Genomic DNA, 17,275 nt, shown 5'->3' with positions numbered 1-17,275 from the left:
CCCATTCCCGTTGTTCCCGTTGTTCCCGTTGTTCCCATTCCGTGGTTTCCGTTCCCATTCCCGTTGTTCCCATTCCGTGGTTTCCGTTCCCATTCCCGTTGTTCCCGTTGTTCCCGTTGTTCCCATTCCGTGGTTTCCGTTCCCATTCCCGTTGTTCCCGTTGTTCCCATTCCCGTTGTTCCCGTTGTTCCCATTCCGTGGTTTCCGTTCCCATTCCCGTTGTTCCCGTTGTTCCCATTCCCGTTGTTCCCGTTGTTCCCATTCCCGTTGTTCCCATTCCGTGGTTTCCGTTCCCGTTCCCATTCCCGTTGTTCCCGTTGTTCCCATTCCCGTTGTTCCCGTTGTTCCCATTCCGTGGTTTCCGTTCCCATTCCCGTTGTTCCCATTCCGTGCTTTCCCCCAGCAGCGACCGGGGGGGAGCCCCTGGGGCTGAACCACCTGGGAAAGGAACACGGGGGGGGGAATCATCAGGAAAAATCGGGAAAATCCGGGAAAATCCGGGATTCCGGGGGATTCCGGGGGATTCCAAGCTTTTCCTGGGAATTTTGTCATTTTTCCTGGGAATTTTGTCATTTTTCCCAGGAATTTTAGGGGTTTTATTCTGCAGAATTCCAGGAATTTCTCCTGGGAATTTTTGATTTTTTTCCCCCAGAGAATTCCAGGAATTTTTCTCAGGAATTTTTCCTGGGAATTTTGGGGCATTTCCTGGAATTTTTGGGTGTTTTTCCTGCAGAATTCCAGGAATTTCTCCTGGGAATTTCGTCATCATTCCCAGAATTTTGGGCGTTTTTCCTGCAGAATTCCAAGAATTTTTCCTGGCAATTTCCTTGTTTTTCCCAGATTTTTTTGAATTTTTTTTTCCAGGAATTTTGGGTTTTTTTCCCAGAGAATTCCAGGAATTTCTCCCAGGAATTTCAGTTTGGTTTTTTTTTTTCAGAAAATTCCAGGATTCTTTTTCCCAGGAATTTTTGCCATTTTCCTTGGGAATTTCATCCTTTTCCCCAGAGAATTCCAGGAATTTTTCTTGGGAATTTTCATTTCTTTTCCCCAGAGATTTCCAGGAATTTTTCCCTGGAATTTTGGTCTTTTCATGGGAATTTTGTCATTTTCCCCAGGAATTTTGGGTTTTTTTCCTGCAGAATTCCAGGAATTTTTCCTGGGAATTTCGATTTTTTTTTTTCCCAGAGAATTCCAGGAATTTTTCCCAGGGAATTTTGACATTTTCCCCAGAACATTCCAGGATTTTATCTGGGGAATTGCAGGATTTTCCCCAGGAATTTTAGGGTTTTTTTCCTGGAAATTTTGGGGGTTTTTTCCCTGCAGAATTCCAGGAATTTTTCTTGGGAATTTCGATTTTTTTTTCCCCGAGAATTCCAGGAACTTTTCCCAGGAATTTTGGGGTTTTTTTTCCTGGGAATTTTGGTTTTTTTTCCCAGAGAATTCCAGGAATTTTTCCCAGAAATTTTGGGTTTTTTCCAGGAATTTCACCCTTTTTCCCAGGAGTTTTGGGGCTTTTTTCCTGGAAATTTTGCCATTTTCCTCAGGAATTTCCTCCTTTTCCCCAGAGAATTCCAGGAGATTTTCCCAGGAATTTTGTTTTTTTTTTCCTTGAAATTTTGGGTTTTCCCCCCAGGAATTTGGGGTTTTTTCCTCTGGAATTTTTGCCATTTTCCTGAGGAATTTCATCCTTTTCCCCAGAGAATTCCAGGAATTATTCCCAGGAATTTTTGGGGGTTTTCCTGGAAATGTTGTTGGGGTTTTTTTCTGCAGAATTCCAGGAATTTTTCCTTGGATTTTCACCATTTTTCTGGGGAATTTTGACAATTTTCCCCAGGAATTTCAGGATTTTTTCCCAATTTTCCCCAACTTTGCCCCTAAAATTCCCCAATTTTTCCCCAAATTTCCCCAATTTCCCCAGGAATTTTGGGGTTTTTTCCAGGAATTTCACCCTTTTCCCCTGGAATTTTGGGGTTTTTCCCTGGAATTTTTGCCATTTTCCTCAGGAATTTCCTCCTTTTTCCCTGAGAATTCCAGGATTTCTTCCAGGGAATTTTGGAGATTTTCCCTCAGGAATTTGGGGTTTTTTCCCTGGAAATTTTGGGGGTTTTTTTCTGCAGAATTCCAGGAATTTTTCCCAGGAATTCCAGGGGTTTTTTTGGTTGTTTTTTTTTTTTCCCAGAAAATTCCAGGAACTTTTCCCAGCGAATTCCTGGAATTTTTCCTGGGAATTTCCTTGTTTTTCCCAGAAATTTCAGATTTTTTTTTCTCAGGAATTTTGATTTTTTTTTTTCCCAGAGAATTCCTGGATTTTTCCCAAATCCCCAACTTTGCCCCCCAATTTCCCAGGAATTTTGGGGTTTTTTCCTGGGAATTTCGCTGTTTTCCCCAGGAATTTCCTCCTTTTTCCCAGAGAATTCCAGGAATTTTTCCCAGAAATTTTGTTGTTTTTTTTTTTCCAGGAATTTCACCCTTTTTTCCCAGGAATTTTGGGGTTTTCCCAGATATTTCATGGATTTTCCCAGGAATTTTGGGTTTTTTTCCTGGCAATTTTGTTGTTTTTTCCCAGAAATTTTTGATTTTTTTTCCCAGGAATTTTTGGGTTTTTTCCTGGAAATTTTGGGGTTTTTTTCCTGCAGAATTCCAGGAATTTTTCTTGGGAATTTCATTTTTTTTCACAGAGAATTCCAGGAATTTTTCCTGGGAATTTCATTTTTTTCCCAGAGAATTCCAGGAACTTTTCCCAGGAATTTTGGTTTTTTTCCCCTGAAATTTCGGGTTTTTCCCCAGGAATTTGGGGTTTTTTTCCTCTGGAATTTTTGCCATTTTCCTGAGGAATTTCATCCTTTTCCCCAGAGAATTCCAGGAATTATTCCCAGGAATTTTTGGGGTTTTTTTCCCTGGAAATTTTGGGGTTTTTTTCTGCAGAATTCCAGGAATTTTTCCCAGGAATTTCAGGGTTTTTTCTGGGAATTTCCCATTTTTCAGAGAATACCATAAATTAATGCAGGAACTTCACCATTTTCCCTAGGAATTTGGGTTTTTTTTCCCTGCAGAATTCCAGGAATTGTTCCTGGCCATTTTGCCATTTTTCTCAGCAATTTCATCCTTTTGTTTCCAGAAAATTCCAGGAATTTTTCCCAGCAATTTCAATTTTTTTCCCCCCCGGGAATTTCATTTTTTGGTTTTTTCCACCTCCCAGGAAACTCTCGCTCCCCAAACGCCCCCAAATCCCCAACTTTGCCCTCAAATTTCCCCAATTTTCCCCAAATTCCCCCCAATTTTCCCCAACTTTGCCCCCCAAATTCCCCATTTTTTCCCCATTTTTTCCCCATTTTTCCCCAATTTTCCCCCAAATTCCCCAAAATTCCCCAAATTCCCCAATTTTTCCCCAATTTCCCCCTCACCTTCCCGGCCGCTCCTCAGGGGTCCCGGCCCAGGAGCCGCGCCCGCACTTCCAGAACATTCCAGGGCCCCCCCGGCGAGTGCCGGGGCTTTCCTGGGAATTTCGGGGATTTTCCCGGGAATTTTGGGGTTTCCTTCGGGAATTTTGGGGGTTTTTTTCCAGGGAATTTCGGGGTTTTTTTGGGAATTTCAGGGATTTTCCTGGGAATTTGAGGGGTTTTTTGGGAATTTTGGGGTTTTCTTTGGGATTTTTGGGGTTTTTCCCAGGAATTTTGGGGTTTTCTTTGGGATTTTTGGGGTTTTTCCTTCAGGAATTTCGGGGGTTTTTCCTTCAGGAATTTCGGGGGTTTTTCTGGGGAATTTTGGGATTTTTTTGGGGAATTTTGGGGTTTTCCAAGAGAATTTCGGGGTTTCCTTCGGGAATTTTGGGGTTTTTCCTGGGAATTTTGGGGTTTCCTTCGGGAATTTCGGGGGTTTTTTGGGAATTTCGGGGTTTTCTTTGGGAATTTCGGGGTTTTTCCTGGGAATTTCAGGGGTTTTTTTGGGAATTTCGGGGTTTTCTTTGGGAATTTCGGGGTTTTTCCTTTGGGAATTTTGGGGTTTTCTTTGGGAATTTTGGGGTTTTTCCCGGGAATTCCAGGCTTTTTTCCTGGGAATTTCAGGGTTTTTTTGGGAATTTGGGGGTTTCCTTCGGGAATTCCGGGGTTTTTCCGGGGAATGCGGCGGCTGGGGAGGTTGCACAGGGAGTTCCTGCAGGGAACCCCTGGAGGCACCCGGGGAATTCCTCCTGGAAATGCAGAAATTGGGGGAAATTTGGGGATTTTGGGGAAAACTGGGGGAAATTTGGGGGTTTTAGGGAGAAATTTGGGGATTTTGGGGAAAATTGGGGGAAATTTCGGAGAAATATGGGGGAAAAATTGGGTATTTTGGAGAAAAATTGGGGATTTTGGGGGGAAATTTGGGGGTTTTGGGGGAAATTTTGGGATTTGGGGGGAAATTTGGGGGAAAATTTGGGGATTTTAGGGGAGAAATTTGGGGGGAAATTTGGGGATTTTGAGGGGAAATTTGGGGGTTTTAGGGAGAAATTTGGGGAAATTTTGGAGAAATATGGGGGAAAATTTGGGTATTTTGGAGAAAAATTTGGGATTTTGGGGGAAATTTTGGGATTTGGGGGAAATTTGGGGAAAATTTCGGAGAAATATGGGGGGAAATTTGGGGATTTTGGAGAAAAAGCTGGGATTTTTGGGGGAAATTTGGGGGAAATTTGGGGATTTTGAGGGGAAATTTGGGGGTTTAGGGAGAAATTTGGGGAGTTGGGGGGAAATTTGGGGGGAAATTTGGGGATTTTGGGAGAAATTTGGGATTTTGGGGGAAAATTGGGAGAAATTTGGGGGGAAATTTGGGGGTTTTGGGGGGAATTTGGGGAAAATTTCGGAGAAATATGGGGAAAATTTGGGGATTTTGGAGAAAAATCTGGGATTTTTGGGGGGAAATTTGGGGGGAAATTTGGGGATTTTGGGGGAAATTGGGGGGGAAATTTGGGGAAAATTTTGGAGAGTTTTGGGGGAAATTTGGGGAAATTTTGGAGAAATATGGGGAGAAATTTGGAAATTTGGGGGGAAATTTGGGGGTTTTTGGGGGAAAATTGGGAGAAATATGGGAATTTTTGGGGAGATTTTGGGGAAAAATTTGGAGAAATATGGGGAAAAATTTGGGGGAAAATTTGGGGATTTTGGGGAAAATTTCAGAAAAATATGGGGGAAAATTTGGGGAAATTTCAGAGAAATATGGGGGAAAAATTGGGTATTTTGGAGAAAAAATTGGGATTTTGGGGGGAAATTTGGGAGAATTTTAGAGGAAATTTGGGAGGAATTTTGCGAAGAACTTTGGGCATTTAGGGAGGAGTTTTGGGAAGAACTTGATAATTTTGGGAGGGATTTCAGAGGAATTTTAGGGGAATTTTGGGAGGGATTTTAGGGGGATTTTGGGAGGAATTTTAGGAGGAATTTCAGAGGGATTTTAGGGGAATTTTGGGAGGAATTTTACGGTAATTTTGGGAGGAATTTCAGGGGCATTTTAGGGATTTTGGGAGGGATTTCAGGGGGATTTTGGGAGGAATTTCAGGGGGATTTGAGGGGAATTTTAGGGGGATTTTGGGAGGAATTTTAAGGCAATTTTGGGAGGGATTTCAGGGGGATTTTAGGAATTTTGGGAGGGATTTTGGGGGGAATTTCAGGGGGATTTTGGGAGGAATTTTAGGGCGATTTTGGGAGGAATTTCCGGGTAATTTTGGGAGGAATTTCCGGGTAATTTTGGGAGGGATTTCAGGGTGATTTTGGGAGGAATTTCAGGGGGATTTGAGGGGAATTTCAGGGGGATTTTGGGAGGAATTTTAAGGTAATTTTGGGAGGAGTTTTAAGGTAATTTTGGGAGGGATTTCAGGGTAATTTTGGGAGGGATTTCAGGGTAATTTTGGGAGGGATTTCAGGGGGATTTTAGGAATTTTGGGAGGAATTTTAGGGGGATTTTGGGAGGGATTTCAGGGTAATTTTGGGCGGGATTTCAGGGGGATTTTAGGAATTTTGGGAGGGATTTCAGGGGGATTTTGGGCGGGATTTCAGGGGGATTTTGGGCGGGATTTCAGGGGGATTTGAGGGGAATCGGTGTGTGTGTCATGGCTGCCCACCTGGACGGCCCTGAGCCGCTGCCTCCTGGCCACGAAGGCGCTGAGGGCGCGGCCGAGGCTGCGCAGGAACTCCCGGGGCTGCCCGGGCAGGAAGCGCCGGGCCAGGCCCTGCAGGGGGATGGAGGGGGGGATGCAGTGGCGGCCGAGCCGGAACCCCCGGCAGGATTCCCGGGATTCCCTGGATTCCCTGGATCCCTGGGGTGGTTCCTGGAGCAGCTCCAGGTGGAAGGAGTCGAGCAGGGCGCCCTGGAATGCCGTGTGCAGGGAGAAGGAGACGCCGCGCCGGGAGAGCTGCGCACAGCAGAGCCCTGAGGAGGAGCATGGGGGGGAAAGGATGAGCTGGGAATCGTCTGAAAATGATCCCAGAACGATCCCAGAATGGTCTGGGAATTGTCTGAAAATGACCCCAAGGTTATCTGGGAATTGTCTGAAAATGATCCCAGAATTATCCCAAAATGATCTGGGAATCGTCTCCACATGACCCCAAGTTTATCTGGGAATTGTCCCAAAATGATCCCAAAATGATCTGGGAATCGTCTCCACATGATCCCAGAATGGTCTGGGAATGAGTGGAAAATGATCCGGGAATTGTCTGAAAATGATCCCAATGGTGTCTGGGAATTATCTTAAAATGATCCCAGAATGATCCCAAAATTGTCTGGGAATCGTCTCCACATGATCCCAGAATGGTCTGGGAATTGTCCCCAAAGGATCCCAAAATGATCTGGGAATTGTCTCAAAATGACCCCAAGGTTATCTGGGAATTGTCTGAAAATGATCCCAGAATTGTCCCAAATGATCCCAAAATGATCCCAGAATGATCCAGGAATTGTCCCCAAATGATCCCAAAATGATCCAGGAATTGTCCTCAAATGACCCCAGAATGTTCTGGGAATTGTCTGAAAATGATCCCAAAATTGTCCTGGAATTATCCCAAAGCGATCCCAGAATGATCTGGGAATTGTCTGAAAATGATCCCAGAATGATCCGGGAATTGTCTGAAAATGATCCCAGAATGTTCTGGGAATTGTCTGAGAATGATCCCAAAATGGTCCTGGAATTATCCCAAAATGATCCCAGAATGTTCTGGGAATTGTCTGAGAATGATCCCAGAATGGTCTGGGAATTGTCCCCAAAGGATCCCAATGGTGTCTGGGAATTGTCTTGAAACGATCCCAGAATTGTCCCAAAATGATCCCAAAATGATCTGGGAATTGTCTTAAAATGACCCCAGAATGGTCTGGGAATTGTCTGAAAATGATCCCAAAATGATCTGGGAATTGTCTGAAAAATGATCCCAAAATTGTCCCGGAATGATCCCAGAATGATCCCAAAATGATCCAGGAATCGTCTCCAAATGATCCCAGTGGTGTTCTGGGAATTGTTCCCAAAGGATCCCAGAATGATTTGGGAATGAGTGGAAAAGAATCCCAAAATGATCTGGGAATTGTCTTAAAATGATCCCAAAATGATCTGGGAATCGTCTCCACATGACCCCAAGTTTATCTGGGAATTGTCCCAAAAGGATCCCCAAATGATCTGGGAATTGTCCCCACATGATCCCAGAATGATCTGGGAATGAGTGGAAAATGATCCCAGTGGTGTCTGGGAATTGTCCCCACATGATCCCAGAATGGTCTGGGAATTGTCTCCAAATGACCCTAAAATGGTCTGAGAATCATCTCCAAATGATCCCGGAATGGTCTGGGAATGAGTGGAAAATGATCCCAGAATGATTTGGGAATTGTCTGAAAATGATCCCAAAATGATCCCAAAATGATCCCAAAATGATCCCAAAATGATCCGGGAATTGTTTTAAAATGACCCCAACACTGTCTGGGAATTGCGGAAAATGATCCCAGAATTGTCCAGGAATTGTCCTGGAATGATCCCAAAATGATCCCAAAATGTTCTGGGAATGATCCCAAAATGATCCGGGAATCGTCTTCAAATGATCCCAGAATGGTCTGGGAATGAGTGGAAAATGGTCCCGAAATTATCCTGGAATTGTCTGAAAATGACCCCAAGGTTATCTGGGAATTGCAGAAAATGATCCCAAAATGATCCCAAAATGATCTGGGAATCGTCTTCAAATGATCCCAATGGTGTCTGGGAATTGTCTTAAAATGATCCCAGGATTATCCCAGAATGATCTGGGAATCGTCTCCACATGATCCCAGAATGGTCTGGGAATTGTTCCCAAAGGATCCCAGAATGGTCTGGGAATTGTCTGAAAATGATCCCAAAATTGTCCTGGAATGATCCCAAAATGATCCCGGAATGATCTGGGAATTGTCCCCAAAGGATCCCAGAATGGTCCTGGGAATGAGTGGAAAATGGTCCCAAAATGATCTGGGAATTGTCTGAAAATGATCCCAAAATGATCCCAGAATGATCCCAAAACGATCCCAAAATGATCCCAAAATGATCCGGGAATCATCTTCAAATGATCCCAGTGGTGTTCTGGGAATTGTTCCCAAAGGATCCCAATGGTGTCTGGGAATTGTCTGGAAATGATCCCAAAATGGTCCGGGAATCGTCCCCAAATGATCCCAGAATGTTCTGGGAATTGTCTGAAAATGATCCCAAAATTGTCCTGGAATTATCCCAAAATGATCCCAGAATTGTCCCGGAATGATCCCAGAAGGATCCGGGAATCCTCTTCAAATGATCCCAACATTTCTGGGAATGAGCGGAAAACGATCCCAGATTATTGTCCAGGAATTGTCCTGGAATGATCCCAAAATTATCTGGGAATGAGCTCAGAATAATCCTGGCATTATCCCTAAAAAAAATTCCCAATTTCCCATAAAATTCCTTGGGAATTCCCACGCTTTTCTCAAAAATTCCCAATTTTCCCCCCAAAAATTCCCAATTTTCCCAGAGAATTCCAGCTTTTTGTCCCAAAAAATTCCCAATTTTCCCAAAGAATTCCCACTCCTTCCCCCAAAAAATTCCCAATTTTCCCACAGAATTCCAGCTTTTTGTCCCAAAAAATTCCCCGTTTTCCCAAAGAATTCTGGCTCTTTCCCCCCAAAAATTCCCAATTTTTGCCCCAAAATTTTCATTTTCCCCCCCAAATTCCCACTTTCCCCCATTCCAAATCTTTGGGAATTCCGGCTCTTTTCCTAAAGAATTCCCAAAATTCCCTTGGGAATTCCAGCTCCTTCCCCCCAAAATTCCCAATTTTCCTGCAAAAATTCCGTTTTCCATCAAAATTCCCCATTTTCGCCCAAAATTTCCCAATTTTCCCCCCCAAAATTCCCCATTTTCCCTAAAAATTCCCCATTTTCTCCAAAATTTCCCAAATTTCCATTAAAAATTCCCAATTTTCCATAAAAATTCCCCATTTTCCCAAAGAATTCTGGCTCTTTCCCCCAAAAATTCCCAATTTTCCATAAAAATTCCCAATTTCCCCACAGAATTCCAGCTTCTTGTCCCCCCAAAAATTCCCAATTTTCCCAAGGAATTCTGGCTCTTCCCATTAAAAATTCCCCATTTTTCATAAAAATTCCATCTCTTTCCCCAAAACATTCCCAATTTCCCCCCAAAATTCCCAATTTCCCCACACAATTCCAGCTTTTTGTCCCAAAAATTCCCAATTTTCCCCCCAAAAATTCCCATTTTCACCCAAAAATTCCCAATTTTCCCAAAGAATTCCAGCTTTTTGTTACAAAAATTCCCAATTATCCATAAAAATTCCCCATTTTCCCTCCAAAAATTCCCAATTTTCCCAAAGAATTCTGGCTCTTCCCATTAAAAATTCCCCAATTTTCCATAAAAATTCCATCTCTTTCCCCAAAACATTCCCAATTTCCCCTCAAAAATTCCCAATTTCCCCCAAAAATTCCCCATTTTCCCTAAAAATCCCCATTTTTCCCAAAGAATTCCAGCTTTTTGTTACAAAAATTCCCAATTATCCATAAAAATTCCCCATTTTCACCCAAAAATTCCCAATTCACCCCCAGAATTCCCAATTTCCCCACAGAATTCCAGCTTTTTATCCCAAAAATTCCCAATTTTTGCTCAAAAAATTCCCAATTTTCCATACAAATTTCCCAACTTTTCCCAAAGAATTCCAGCTTTTCCCCCAAAAAAATTCCCAGTTTTCCCCCAAAAATTCCCAATTTTCCATAAAAAATTCCCATTTTTGCCCAAAAATTCCCAATTTTCACCCAAAAATTCTCCATTTTCCATTAAATATTCCCAATTTCCCCACAGAATTCCAGCTCTTTATCCCAAAAAATTCCCAATTTTCCATAAAAATTCCCCATTTTCCCCACACAATTCCAGCTTTTCATCCCAAAGAATTCTGGCTCTTTCCCCCAAAAATTCCCAATTTTTCCCCCAAAAATTCCCTGTTTTCCCCCAAAAATTCCCAATTTTCCATCAAATCTCCCATTTTCCCAAAGAATTCTGGCTCTTGCCCCAAAAAATTCCCAGTTTTCCCCCAAAAATTCCCAAATTTCCCAAAGAATTCCAGCTTTTTATTACAAAAATTCCCAATTATCCATAAAAATTCCTCATTTTCACCCAAAAATTCCCAAATTTCTCCAAAAAAAATTCCCAATTGTCCATAAAAATTCCCCATTTTCCCTCCAAAAATTCCCAATTTTCCCAAAGAATTTTGGCTCTTTACCCCCAAAATTCCCCATTTTCCATCAAAATTCCCCATTTTCACCCAAAAATTCCCAATTTTCCCCCAAAAATTCCCAATTTTTGCCCAAAAATTCCCTGTTTTCCATCAAAATTCCCCAATTTCCCCACAGAATTCCAGCTTTTTGTCCCAAAAAAATCCCAATTTTCCCAAAGAATTCTGGCTCTTTCCCTCAAAAATTTCCCATTTTCCCCCCCAAAATTCTCCATTTTCCATTAAATATTCCCAATTTCCCCACAGAATTCCAGCTTTTTATCCCAAAAAATTCCAAATTTTCCATAAAAATTCCCCATTTTCCCCACACAATTCCAGCTTCTTGTCCCAAAGAATTCTGGCTCTTTCCCCCCAAAAAATTCCCCATTTTCCCCCAAAAATTCCCAATTTTCCATCAAATCTCCCATTTTCCCAAAGAATTCTGGCTCTTGCCCCAAAAAATTCCCAGTTTTCCCCCAAAAATTCCCAATTTTCCATAAAAAATTCCATCTCTTTCCCCAAAACATTCCCAATTTCCCCCAAAAATTCCCCAATTTTCCCACAAAATTCCAGCTTTTTATCCCAAAAATTCCCGATTTCCCATGAAAAATTCCCGATTTCCCCCAGAAAATTCCCACTTTTCCCATGAAATATTCCCGATTTCCCATGAACTATTCCCCATTTCCCATTCAAATTCCCAATTTCCCATGAAATATTCCCCATTTCCCATGAAAAATTCCCCATTTCCCATGAACTATTCCCAATTTCCCATGAACTATTCCCATTTTCCATGAAAAATTCCCCATTTCCCATCCAAATTCCCCATTTCCCATCCAAATTCCCAATTTCCCATGAAGTATTCCCAATTTTCCATGAAATATTCCCAATTTCCCATGGAATATTCCCCATTTTCCATGAAACATTCCTGATTTCCCATAAACTATTCCCGATTTCCCATGAAATATTCCCCATTTCCCATGAAATATTCCCGATTTTCCCCAAAAAATTCCCAATTTTCCATAAAAAATTCCCATTTTCCCCCAAAAATTCCCAATTTCCCATAAAAATTCCCACTTTTCCCATGAAATATTCCCCATTTCCCATCCAAATTCCCCATTTCCCATGAAATATTCCCAGTTTCCCATGAACTATTCCCGATTTTCCCATCCAAATTCCCCATTTCCCATGGAATATTCTCAATTTCCCATTCAAATTCCCCATTTTCCATAAAACATTCCCAATTTCCCATGAAACATTCCCATTTCCCATAAACATTCCCACTTTTCCCACGAAATATTCCCAATTTCCCACGAAATATTCCCAATTTCCCATAAACATTCCCACTTTTCCCACGAAATATTCCCAATTTCCCATAAACATTCCCATTTCCCATGAAATATTCCCAATTTCCCACGAAATATTCCCAATTTCCCATAAACATTCCCACTTTTCCCATTAAACATTCCCACTTTTCCCATGAAACATTCCCGATTTTCCATAAAAATTCCCACTTTTCCCATGGAATATTCCCAATTTCCCATGAAACATTCCCACTTTTCCCATGAAACATTCCCACTTTTCCCATGAAACATTCCCACTTTTCCCATGAAACATTCCCCAGTTCCCATGAAATATTCCCCATTTCCCATAAACATTCCCACTTTTCCCACGAAATATTCCCAATTTCCCATAAACATTCCCATTTCCCATGAAATATTCCCAATTTCCCATGAAATATTCCCGTTTCCCATAAACATTCCCACTTTTCCCATGAAACATTCCCACTTTTCCCATGAAACATTCCCCATTTCCCATGAACTATTCCCATTTCCCATGAAACATTCCCGATTTTCCATAAAAATTCCCACTTTTCCCATGAAACATTCCCACTTTTCCCATGAAACATTCCCACTTCCCATGAACTATTCCCCATTTCCCATGAAACATTCCCAATTTCCCATGAAATATTCCCGTTTCCCATAAACATTCCCACTTTTCCCATGAAAAATTCCCCATTTCCCATCCAAATTCCCAATTTCCCATGAACTATTCCCTGTTTCCCATGAAATATTCCCATTTCCCATAAACATTCCCACTTTTCCCATGAAATATTCCCGATTTTCCCATCCAAATTCCCCATTTCCCATGGAATATTCCCCATTTCCCATGAAACATTCCCAATTTCCCATGAAATATTCCCGTTTCCCATAAACATTCCCACTTTTCCCATGAAACATTCCCATTTTCCATGAAAATTCCCGATTTCCCATGAACATTCCGGTACCGGTGAGTGGGAAGAGCCCCCGCAGGTCCCGCAGCTCCCGGAGGCGCCAGCGCAGAGCGGCCCCGGCACCGCGGGGGAGCGCGGAAACGCCCTGGGCCTGGAATGGGGGAAATCCGGGAATGTGGGGGGAAATCCTGGGGAAAATCCGGGAATTTGGGGAAAAACATCCCTGGGAATTTGGGGAAAAACATCCCTGGGAATTTGGGGGAAAATCCTGGGGGAAAATCCGGGAATTTGGGGGAAAATCCGGGAATTTGGGGGGAAAATCCTGGGGAAAAATCCTGGGAATTTGGGGGAAAATCCTGGGGAAAAATCCTGGGAATTTGGGGAAAATCCTGGGAATTTGGGGAAAAAATCCTGGGGGAAAATCCTGGGAATTTGGGGAAAAATCCTAGGGGAAAATCCTGGGAATTTGGGGGAAAATCCTGGGGAATTTGGGGGAAAAATCCTGGGGAATTTGGGGGAAAATCCCGGGAATTTGGGGAAAAACATCCCTGGGAATTTGGGGAAAAATCCTGGGGAAAATCCGGGAATTTGGGGGGAAAAATCCTGGGAATGTTGGGGGGAAAATCCTGGGGAATTTTGGGAAAAATCCTGGGGAAAAATCCTGGGAATTTGCGGGAAAATCCTGGGGAATTTGGGGGAAAATCCCGGGAATTTGGGGAAAAACATCCCTGGGAATTTGGGGGAAAATCCTGGGGGAAAATCCGGGAATTTGGGGGAAAATCCTGGGGAATTTGGGGGAAAATCCCGGGAATTTGGGGAAAAACATCCCTGGGAATTTGGGGGAAAATCCTGGGGGAAAATCCGGGAATTTGGGGGGAAAATCCTGTGGAAAAATCCTGGGAGTTTGGGGAAAAAATCCTGGGGAAAAATCCTGGGAATTTGGGGAAAAATCCTGGGGAAAAATCCTGGGAATGTTGGGGAAAAATCCTGGGAATTTGGGGGGAAAACTCCTGGGAATTTGGGGGAAAAATCCTGGGAATGTTGGGGGAAAATCCTGGGGAATGTTGGGGAAAAAATCCTGGGGAATTTGGGAAAAAATCCTGGGAATTTGGGGGAAAATCCTGGGAATTTGGGGGAAAATCCTGGGAATTTGGGGGAAAATCCTTGGGAATGTTGGGAAAAATCCTGGGAATTTGGGAAAAAAATCCTTGGGAATTTGGGGAAAAATCCTGGGGGAAAATCCTGGGAATTTGGGGAAAAAATCCCAGGGAATTTGGGGGAAAATCCCAGGGAATTTGGGGAATAAATCCCGGGGAATTTGGGGGAAAAACTTCGGGAATGTTGGGGGAAAAATCCTGGGGAATTTGGGGAAAAATCCTGGGGAATTTGGGGGAAAATCCTGGGGAATTTGGGGGAAAATCCTGGGAATTTGGGGAAATTATGGGAAAAAAACCCTCAGGAATTTGGGGGAAAAATTGTGAATTTTGGGAAAAAATCCTGAGAAAATTTGGGGAAAATTGAGGAAAATTTCTGAGGAATTTTAAGAAAAACCCCTGGAGAATTTTTAGGGAAAAACCCTGAGGAATTTTAGGAGAAATCCTTGGGAATTTTGGGGAAAATCCAGAAAATCCCTCAGGAAAATCCAGGGGAATTTGGGGAAAAATCCTGGGGAATTTGGGGAAAAATCCCTGGGAATTTGGGGAAAAACTTCGGGAATATTGGGGGAAAAATCCTTGGGAATTTGGGGGAAAATCCTGGGGAATGTTGAGGGAAAATCCTGGGGAACTGGGGGAAAAATCCTGGGAATTTGGGACAAATCCTTGGGAATTTGGGGGAAAATATTGGGAAAATCCCTCAGGAAAACCCTGGGGAATTTGGGAAAAACATCCCTGGGAATTTGGGGACAAATCCTGGGGGAAAATCCTGGGAATTTGCGGGAAAATCCTGGGGAATTTGGGGGAAAAATCCTGGGGAATTTGGGGAAAAATCCTGGGGAATGTTGAGGGAAAATCCTGGGGAACTAGGGGAAAAATCCTGGGAATTTGGGACAAATCCTTGGGAATTTGGGGGAAAATATTGGGAAAATCCCTCAGGAAAACCCTGGGGAATTTGGGAAAAATCCCGGGGAATTTGGGAAAAAATCCTGGGGGAAAATCCTGGGAATTTGGGGAAAAAATCCTGGGGGAAAAATCCTGGGGGAAAATCCTGGGAATCTGGGGAAAAAATCCTGGGAATTTGGGAAAAATCCTGGGGAATTTGGGGAAAATCCTGGGAATTTGGGGGGAAAAATCCTGGGGAATTTGGGGAAAAATCCTGGGGAATTTGGGGAAAAAATCCTGGGGAATTTGGGGAAAAAATCCTGGGAATTTGGGGGAAAATCCTGGGGAAAAATCCTGGGAATTTGGGGAATAAATCCCGGGGAATTTGGGGGAAAAACTTCGGGAATGTTGGGGGAAAAATCCTGGGGAATTTGGGGAAAAATCCTGGGGAATTTGGGGGAAAATCCTGGGGAATTTGGGGGAAAATCCTGGGGAATTTGGCGGAAAATCCTGGGAATTTGGGGGAAAATCCTGGGGAATTTGGGGAAATTATGGGAAAAAAACCTCAGGAATTTGGGGGAAAAATTGTGAATTTTGGGAAAAAATCCTGAGAAAATTTGGGGAAAATTGAGGAAAATTTCTGAGGAATTTTAAGAAAAACCCCTGGAGAATTTTTAGGGAAAAACCCTGAGGAATTTTAGGAGAAATCCTTGGGAATTTTGGGGAAAATCCAGAAAATCCCTCAGGAAAATCCAGGGGAATTTGGGGAAAAATCCCGGGGAATTTGGGGAAAAATCCCTGGGAATTTCGGGAAAAACTTCGGGAATATTGGGGGAAAAATCCTTGGGAATTTTGGGGAAAATCCTGGGGAATGTTGAGGGAAAATCCTGGGGAACTGGGGGAAAAATCCTGGGGATTTGGGGGAAAATCCTGGGGAATGTTGAGGCAAAATCCTGGGGAATTTGGGGAGAAAATCCTTGGGAATTTGGGAAAAATCCTGGTGAATTTGGGGAAAATCCTGGGGAATTTTTAGGGACAAATCCTTGGGAATTTGGGGGAAAATATTGGGAAAATCCCTCAGGAAAACCCTGGGGAATTTGGGAAAAATCCCAGGGAATTTGGGGGAAAATCCTGGGAATTTGGGGAAAAACTTCGGGAATATTGGGGGAAAAATCCTTGGGAATTTGGGGGAAAAACTTCGGGAATGTTGGGGGGAAAATCCTGGGAATTTGGGGGAAAAATCCTGGGGAATTTGGGGGAAAATCCCTGGGAATTTGGGGGAAAATCCTGGGGAATTTGGGCAAAAATCATCAAAAATGTTCTGAAATTTTGGGATAAATCCTCCGAAGTCCTGAAGAATTTGGGGAAACAAATCCTCGAGAATTTTGGAGGAAATCTCTGGGAAAGCTTTGGGATTTTGGGAGAACCCTCGGGAGTTCCGGCCGCGCCCCCCCCGCTCTCACCAGCGCGAGCCTCAGGCGGTCCCGGCGCTGCCGCAGCTCCGCCGCCCGCGCCCGCAGGAGCAGCAGCCGCTCCCGGCGCCGCTCCCGCCGCTCCCGCTGCACCGCCCGGGCCCGATCGCGGCGCTCCAGGGATTCCAAATGGGACAGGACGTCTGGGAAATGGGGGAAAAACGGGGATTTGGGGAAAATTGGGGATCTGGGGGGATTTGGGGGCATTTTTGGGGAGAAATGTGGGGAGAATCCGTGCATGGGAAGGAAGCGCCCGGCCCCCCTCACGGCGCTCCCGCAGCACCGCCCGGGCCCGATCGCGGCGCTCCAGGGATTCCAAATTGGACAGGACGTCTGGGAAATTGGCGAAAAACGGGGATTTTGGGAAAATTGGGGATCTGGGGACGTTTGGGGGGATTTTTGGGGAGAAACTGGGGGAGAATCCGTGCATGGGAAGGAAGCGCCCGGCCCCCCTCATGGCGCTCCCGCAGCACCGCCCGGGCCCGATCGCGGCGCTCCAGGGATTCCAAATGGGACAGGACGTCTGGGAAATGGGGGAAAAACGGGGATTTTGGGAAAACTGGGGATCTGGGGACGTTTGGGGGGATTTTTGGGGAGAAATGTGGGGAGAATCCGTGCATGGGAAGGAAGCGCCCGGGCCCCCTCAGGGCGCTCCCGCTGCACCGCCCGGGCCCGATCGCGGCGCTCCAGGGACAACAGGTGGGACAGAACGTCTGGGAAATAGGGCGAAAAACGGGGATTTTGGGAAAACTGGGGATTTGGGGCAATTTGCGGGGATTTTTGGGGAGAAATCTGGGAATAAATTTGAGCAGAATC

The 17,275-nt window shown here is 43.9% G+C and overlaps 1 protein-coding gene across 1 annotated transcript; it reads right to left on the bottom strand.

Moving 5' to 3' along the window:
* Positions 1–3,461: 3,461 nt before the first annotated feature.
* LOC136554314 (uncharacterized) lies at positions 3,462–16,916 on the bottom strand. The gene is made up of 5 exons (XM_066546163.1): positions 16,727–16,916; positions 16,461–16,602; positions 13,003–13,099; positions 6,089–6,396; positions 3,462–4,189 (listed from the first exon to the last, which is right to left on the bottom strand). The coding sequence occupies exons 1-5, from the start codon at positions 16,914–16,916 to the stop codon at positions 3,592–3,594; spliced, it is 1,335 nt and encodes a 444-aa protein (XP_066402260.1). The 3' UTR covers positions 3,462–3,591.
* Positions 16,917–17,275: the final 359 nt, after the last annotated feature.

Source organism: Molothrus aeneus, chromosome 3, assembly GCF_037042795.1.
Source record: "Molothrus aeneus isolate 106 chromosome 3, BPBGC_Maene_1.0, whole genome shotgun sequence".
Lineage (NCBI taxonomy): Eukaryota > Metazoa > Chordata > Aves > Passeriformes > Icteridae > Molothrus > Molothrus aeneus.
Note: the sequence above shows the minus strand (reverse complement) of the source record. Positions and strands in the feature narration are given on the sequence as shown.

Excerpts from the sequence above, each read along its gene's own strand:
- LOC136554314 (XM_066546163.1), bottom strand. The coding sequence starts at position 16,916 with ATGAGGGGGGCCGGGCGCTTCCTTCCCATGCACGGATTCTCCCCCAGT. Across the intron at positions 6,397-13,002 it reads GGGGCTCTTCCCACTCACCG|GGCTCTGCTGTGCGCAGCTC; the intron begins GTACCGGAATGT and ends GCTCCTCCTCAG. Across the intron at positions 4,190-6,088 it reads AGCGGCTCAGGGCCGTCCAG|GAGGAATTCCCCGGGTGCCT; the intron begins GTGGGCAGCCAT and ends CTGCATTTCCAG.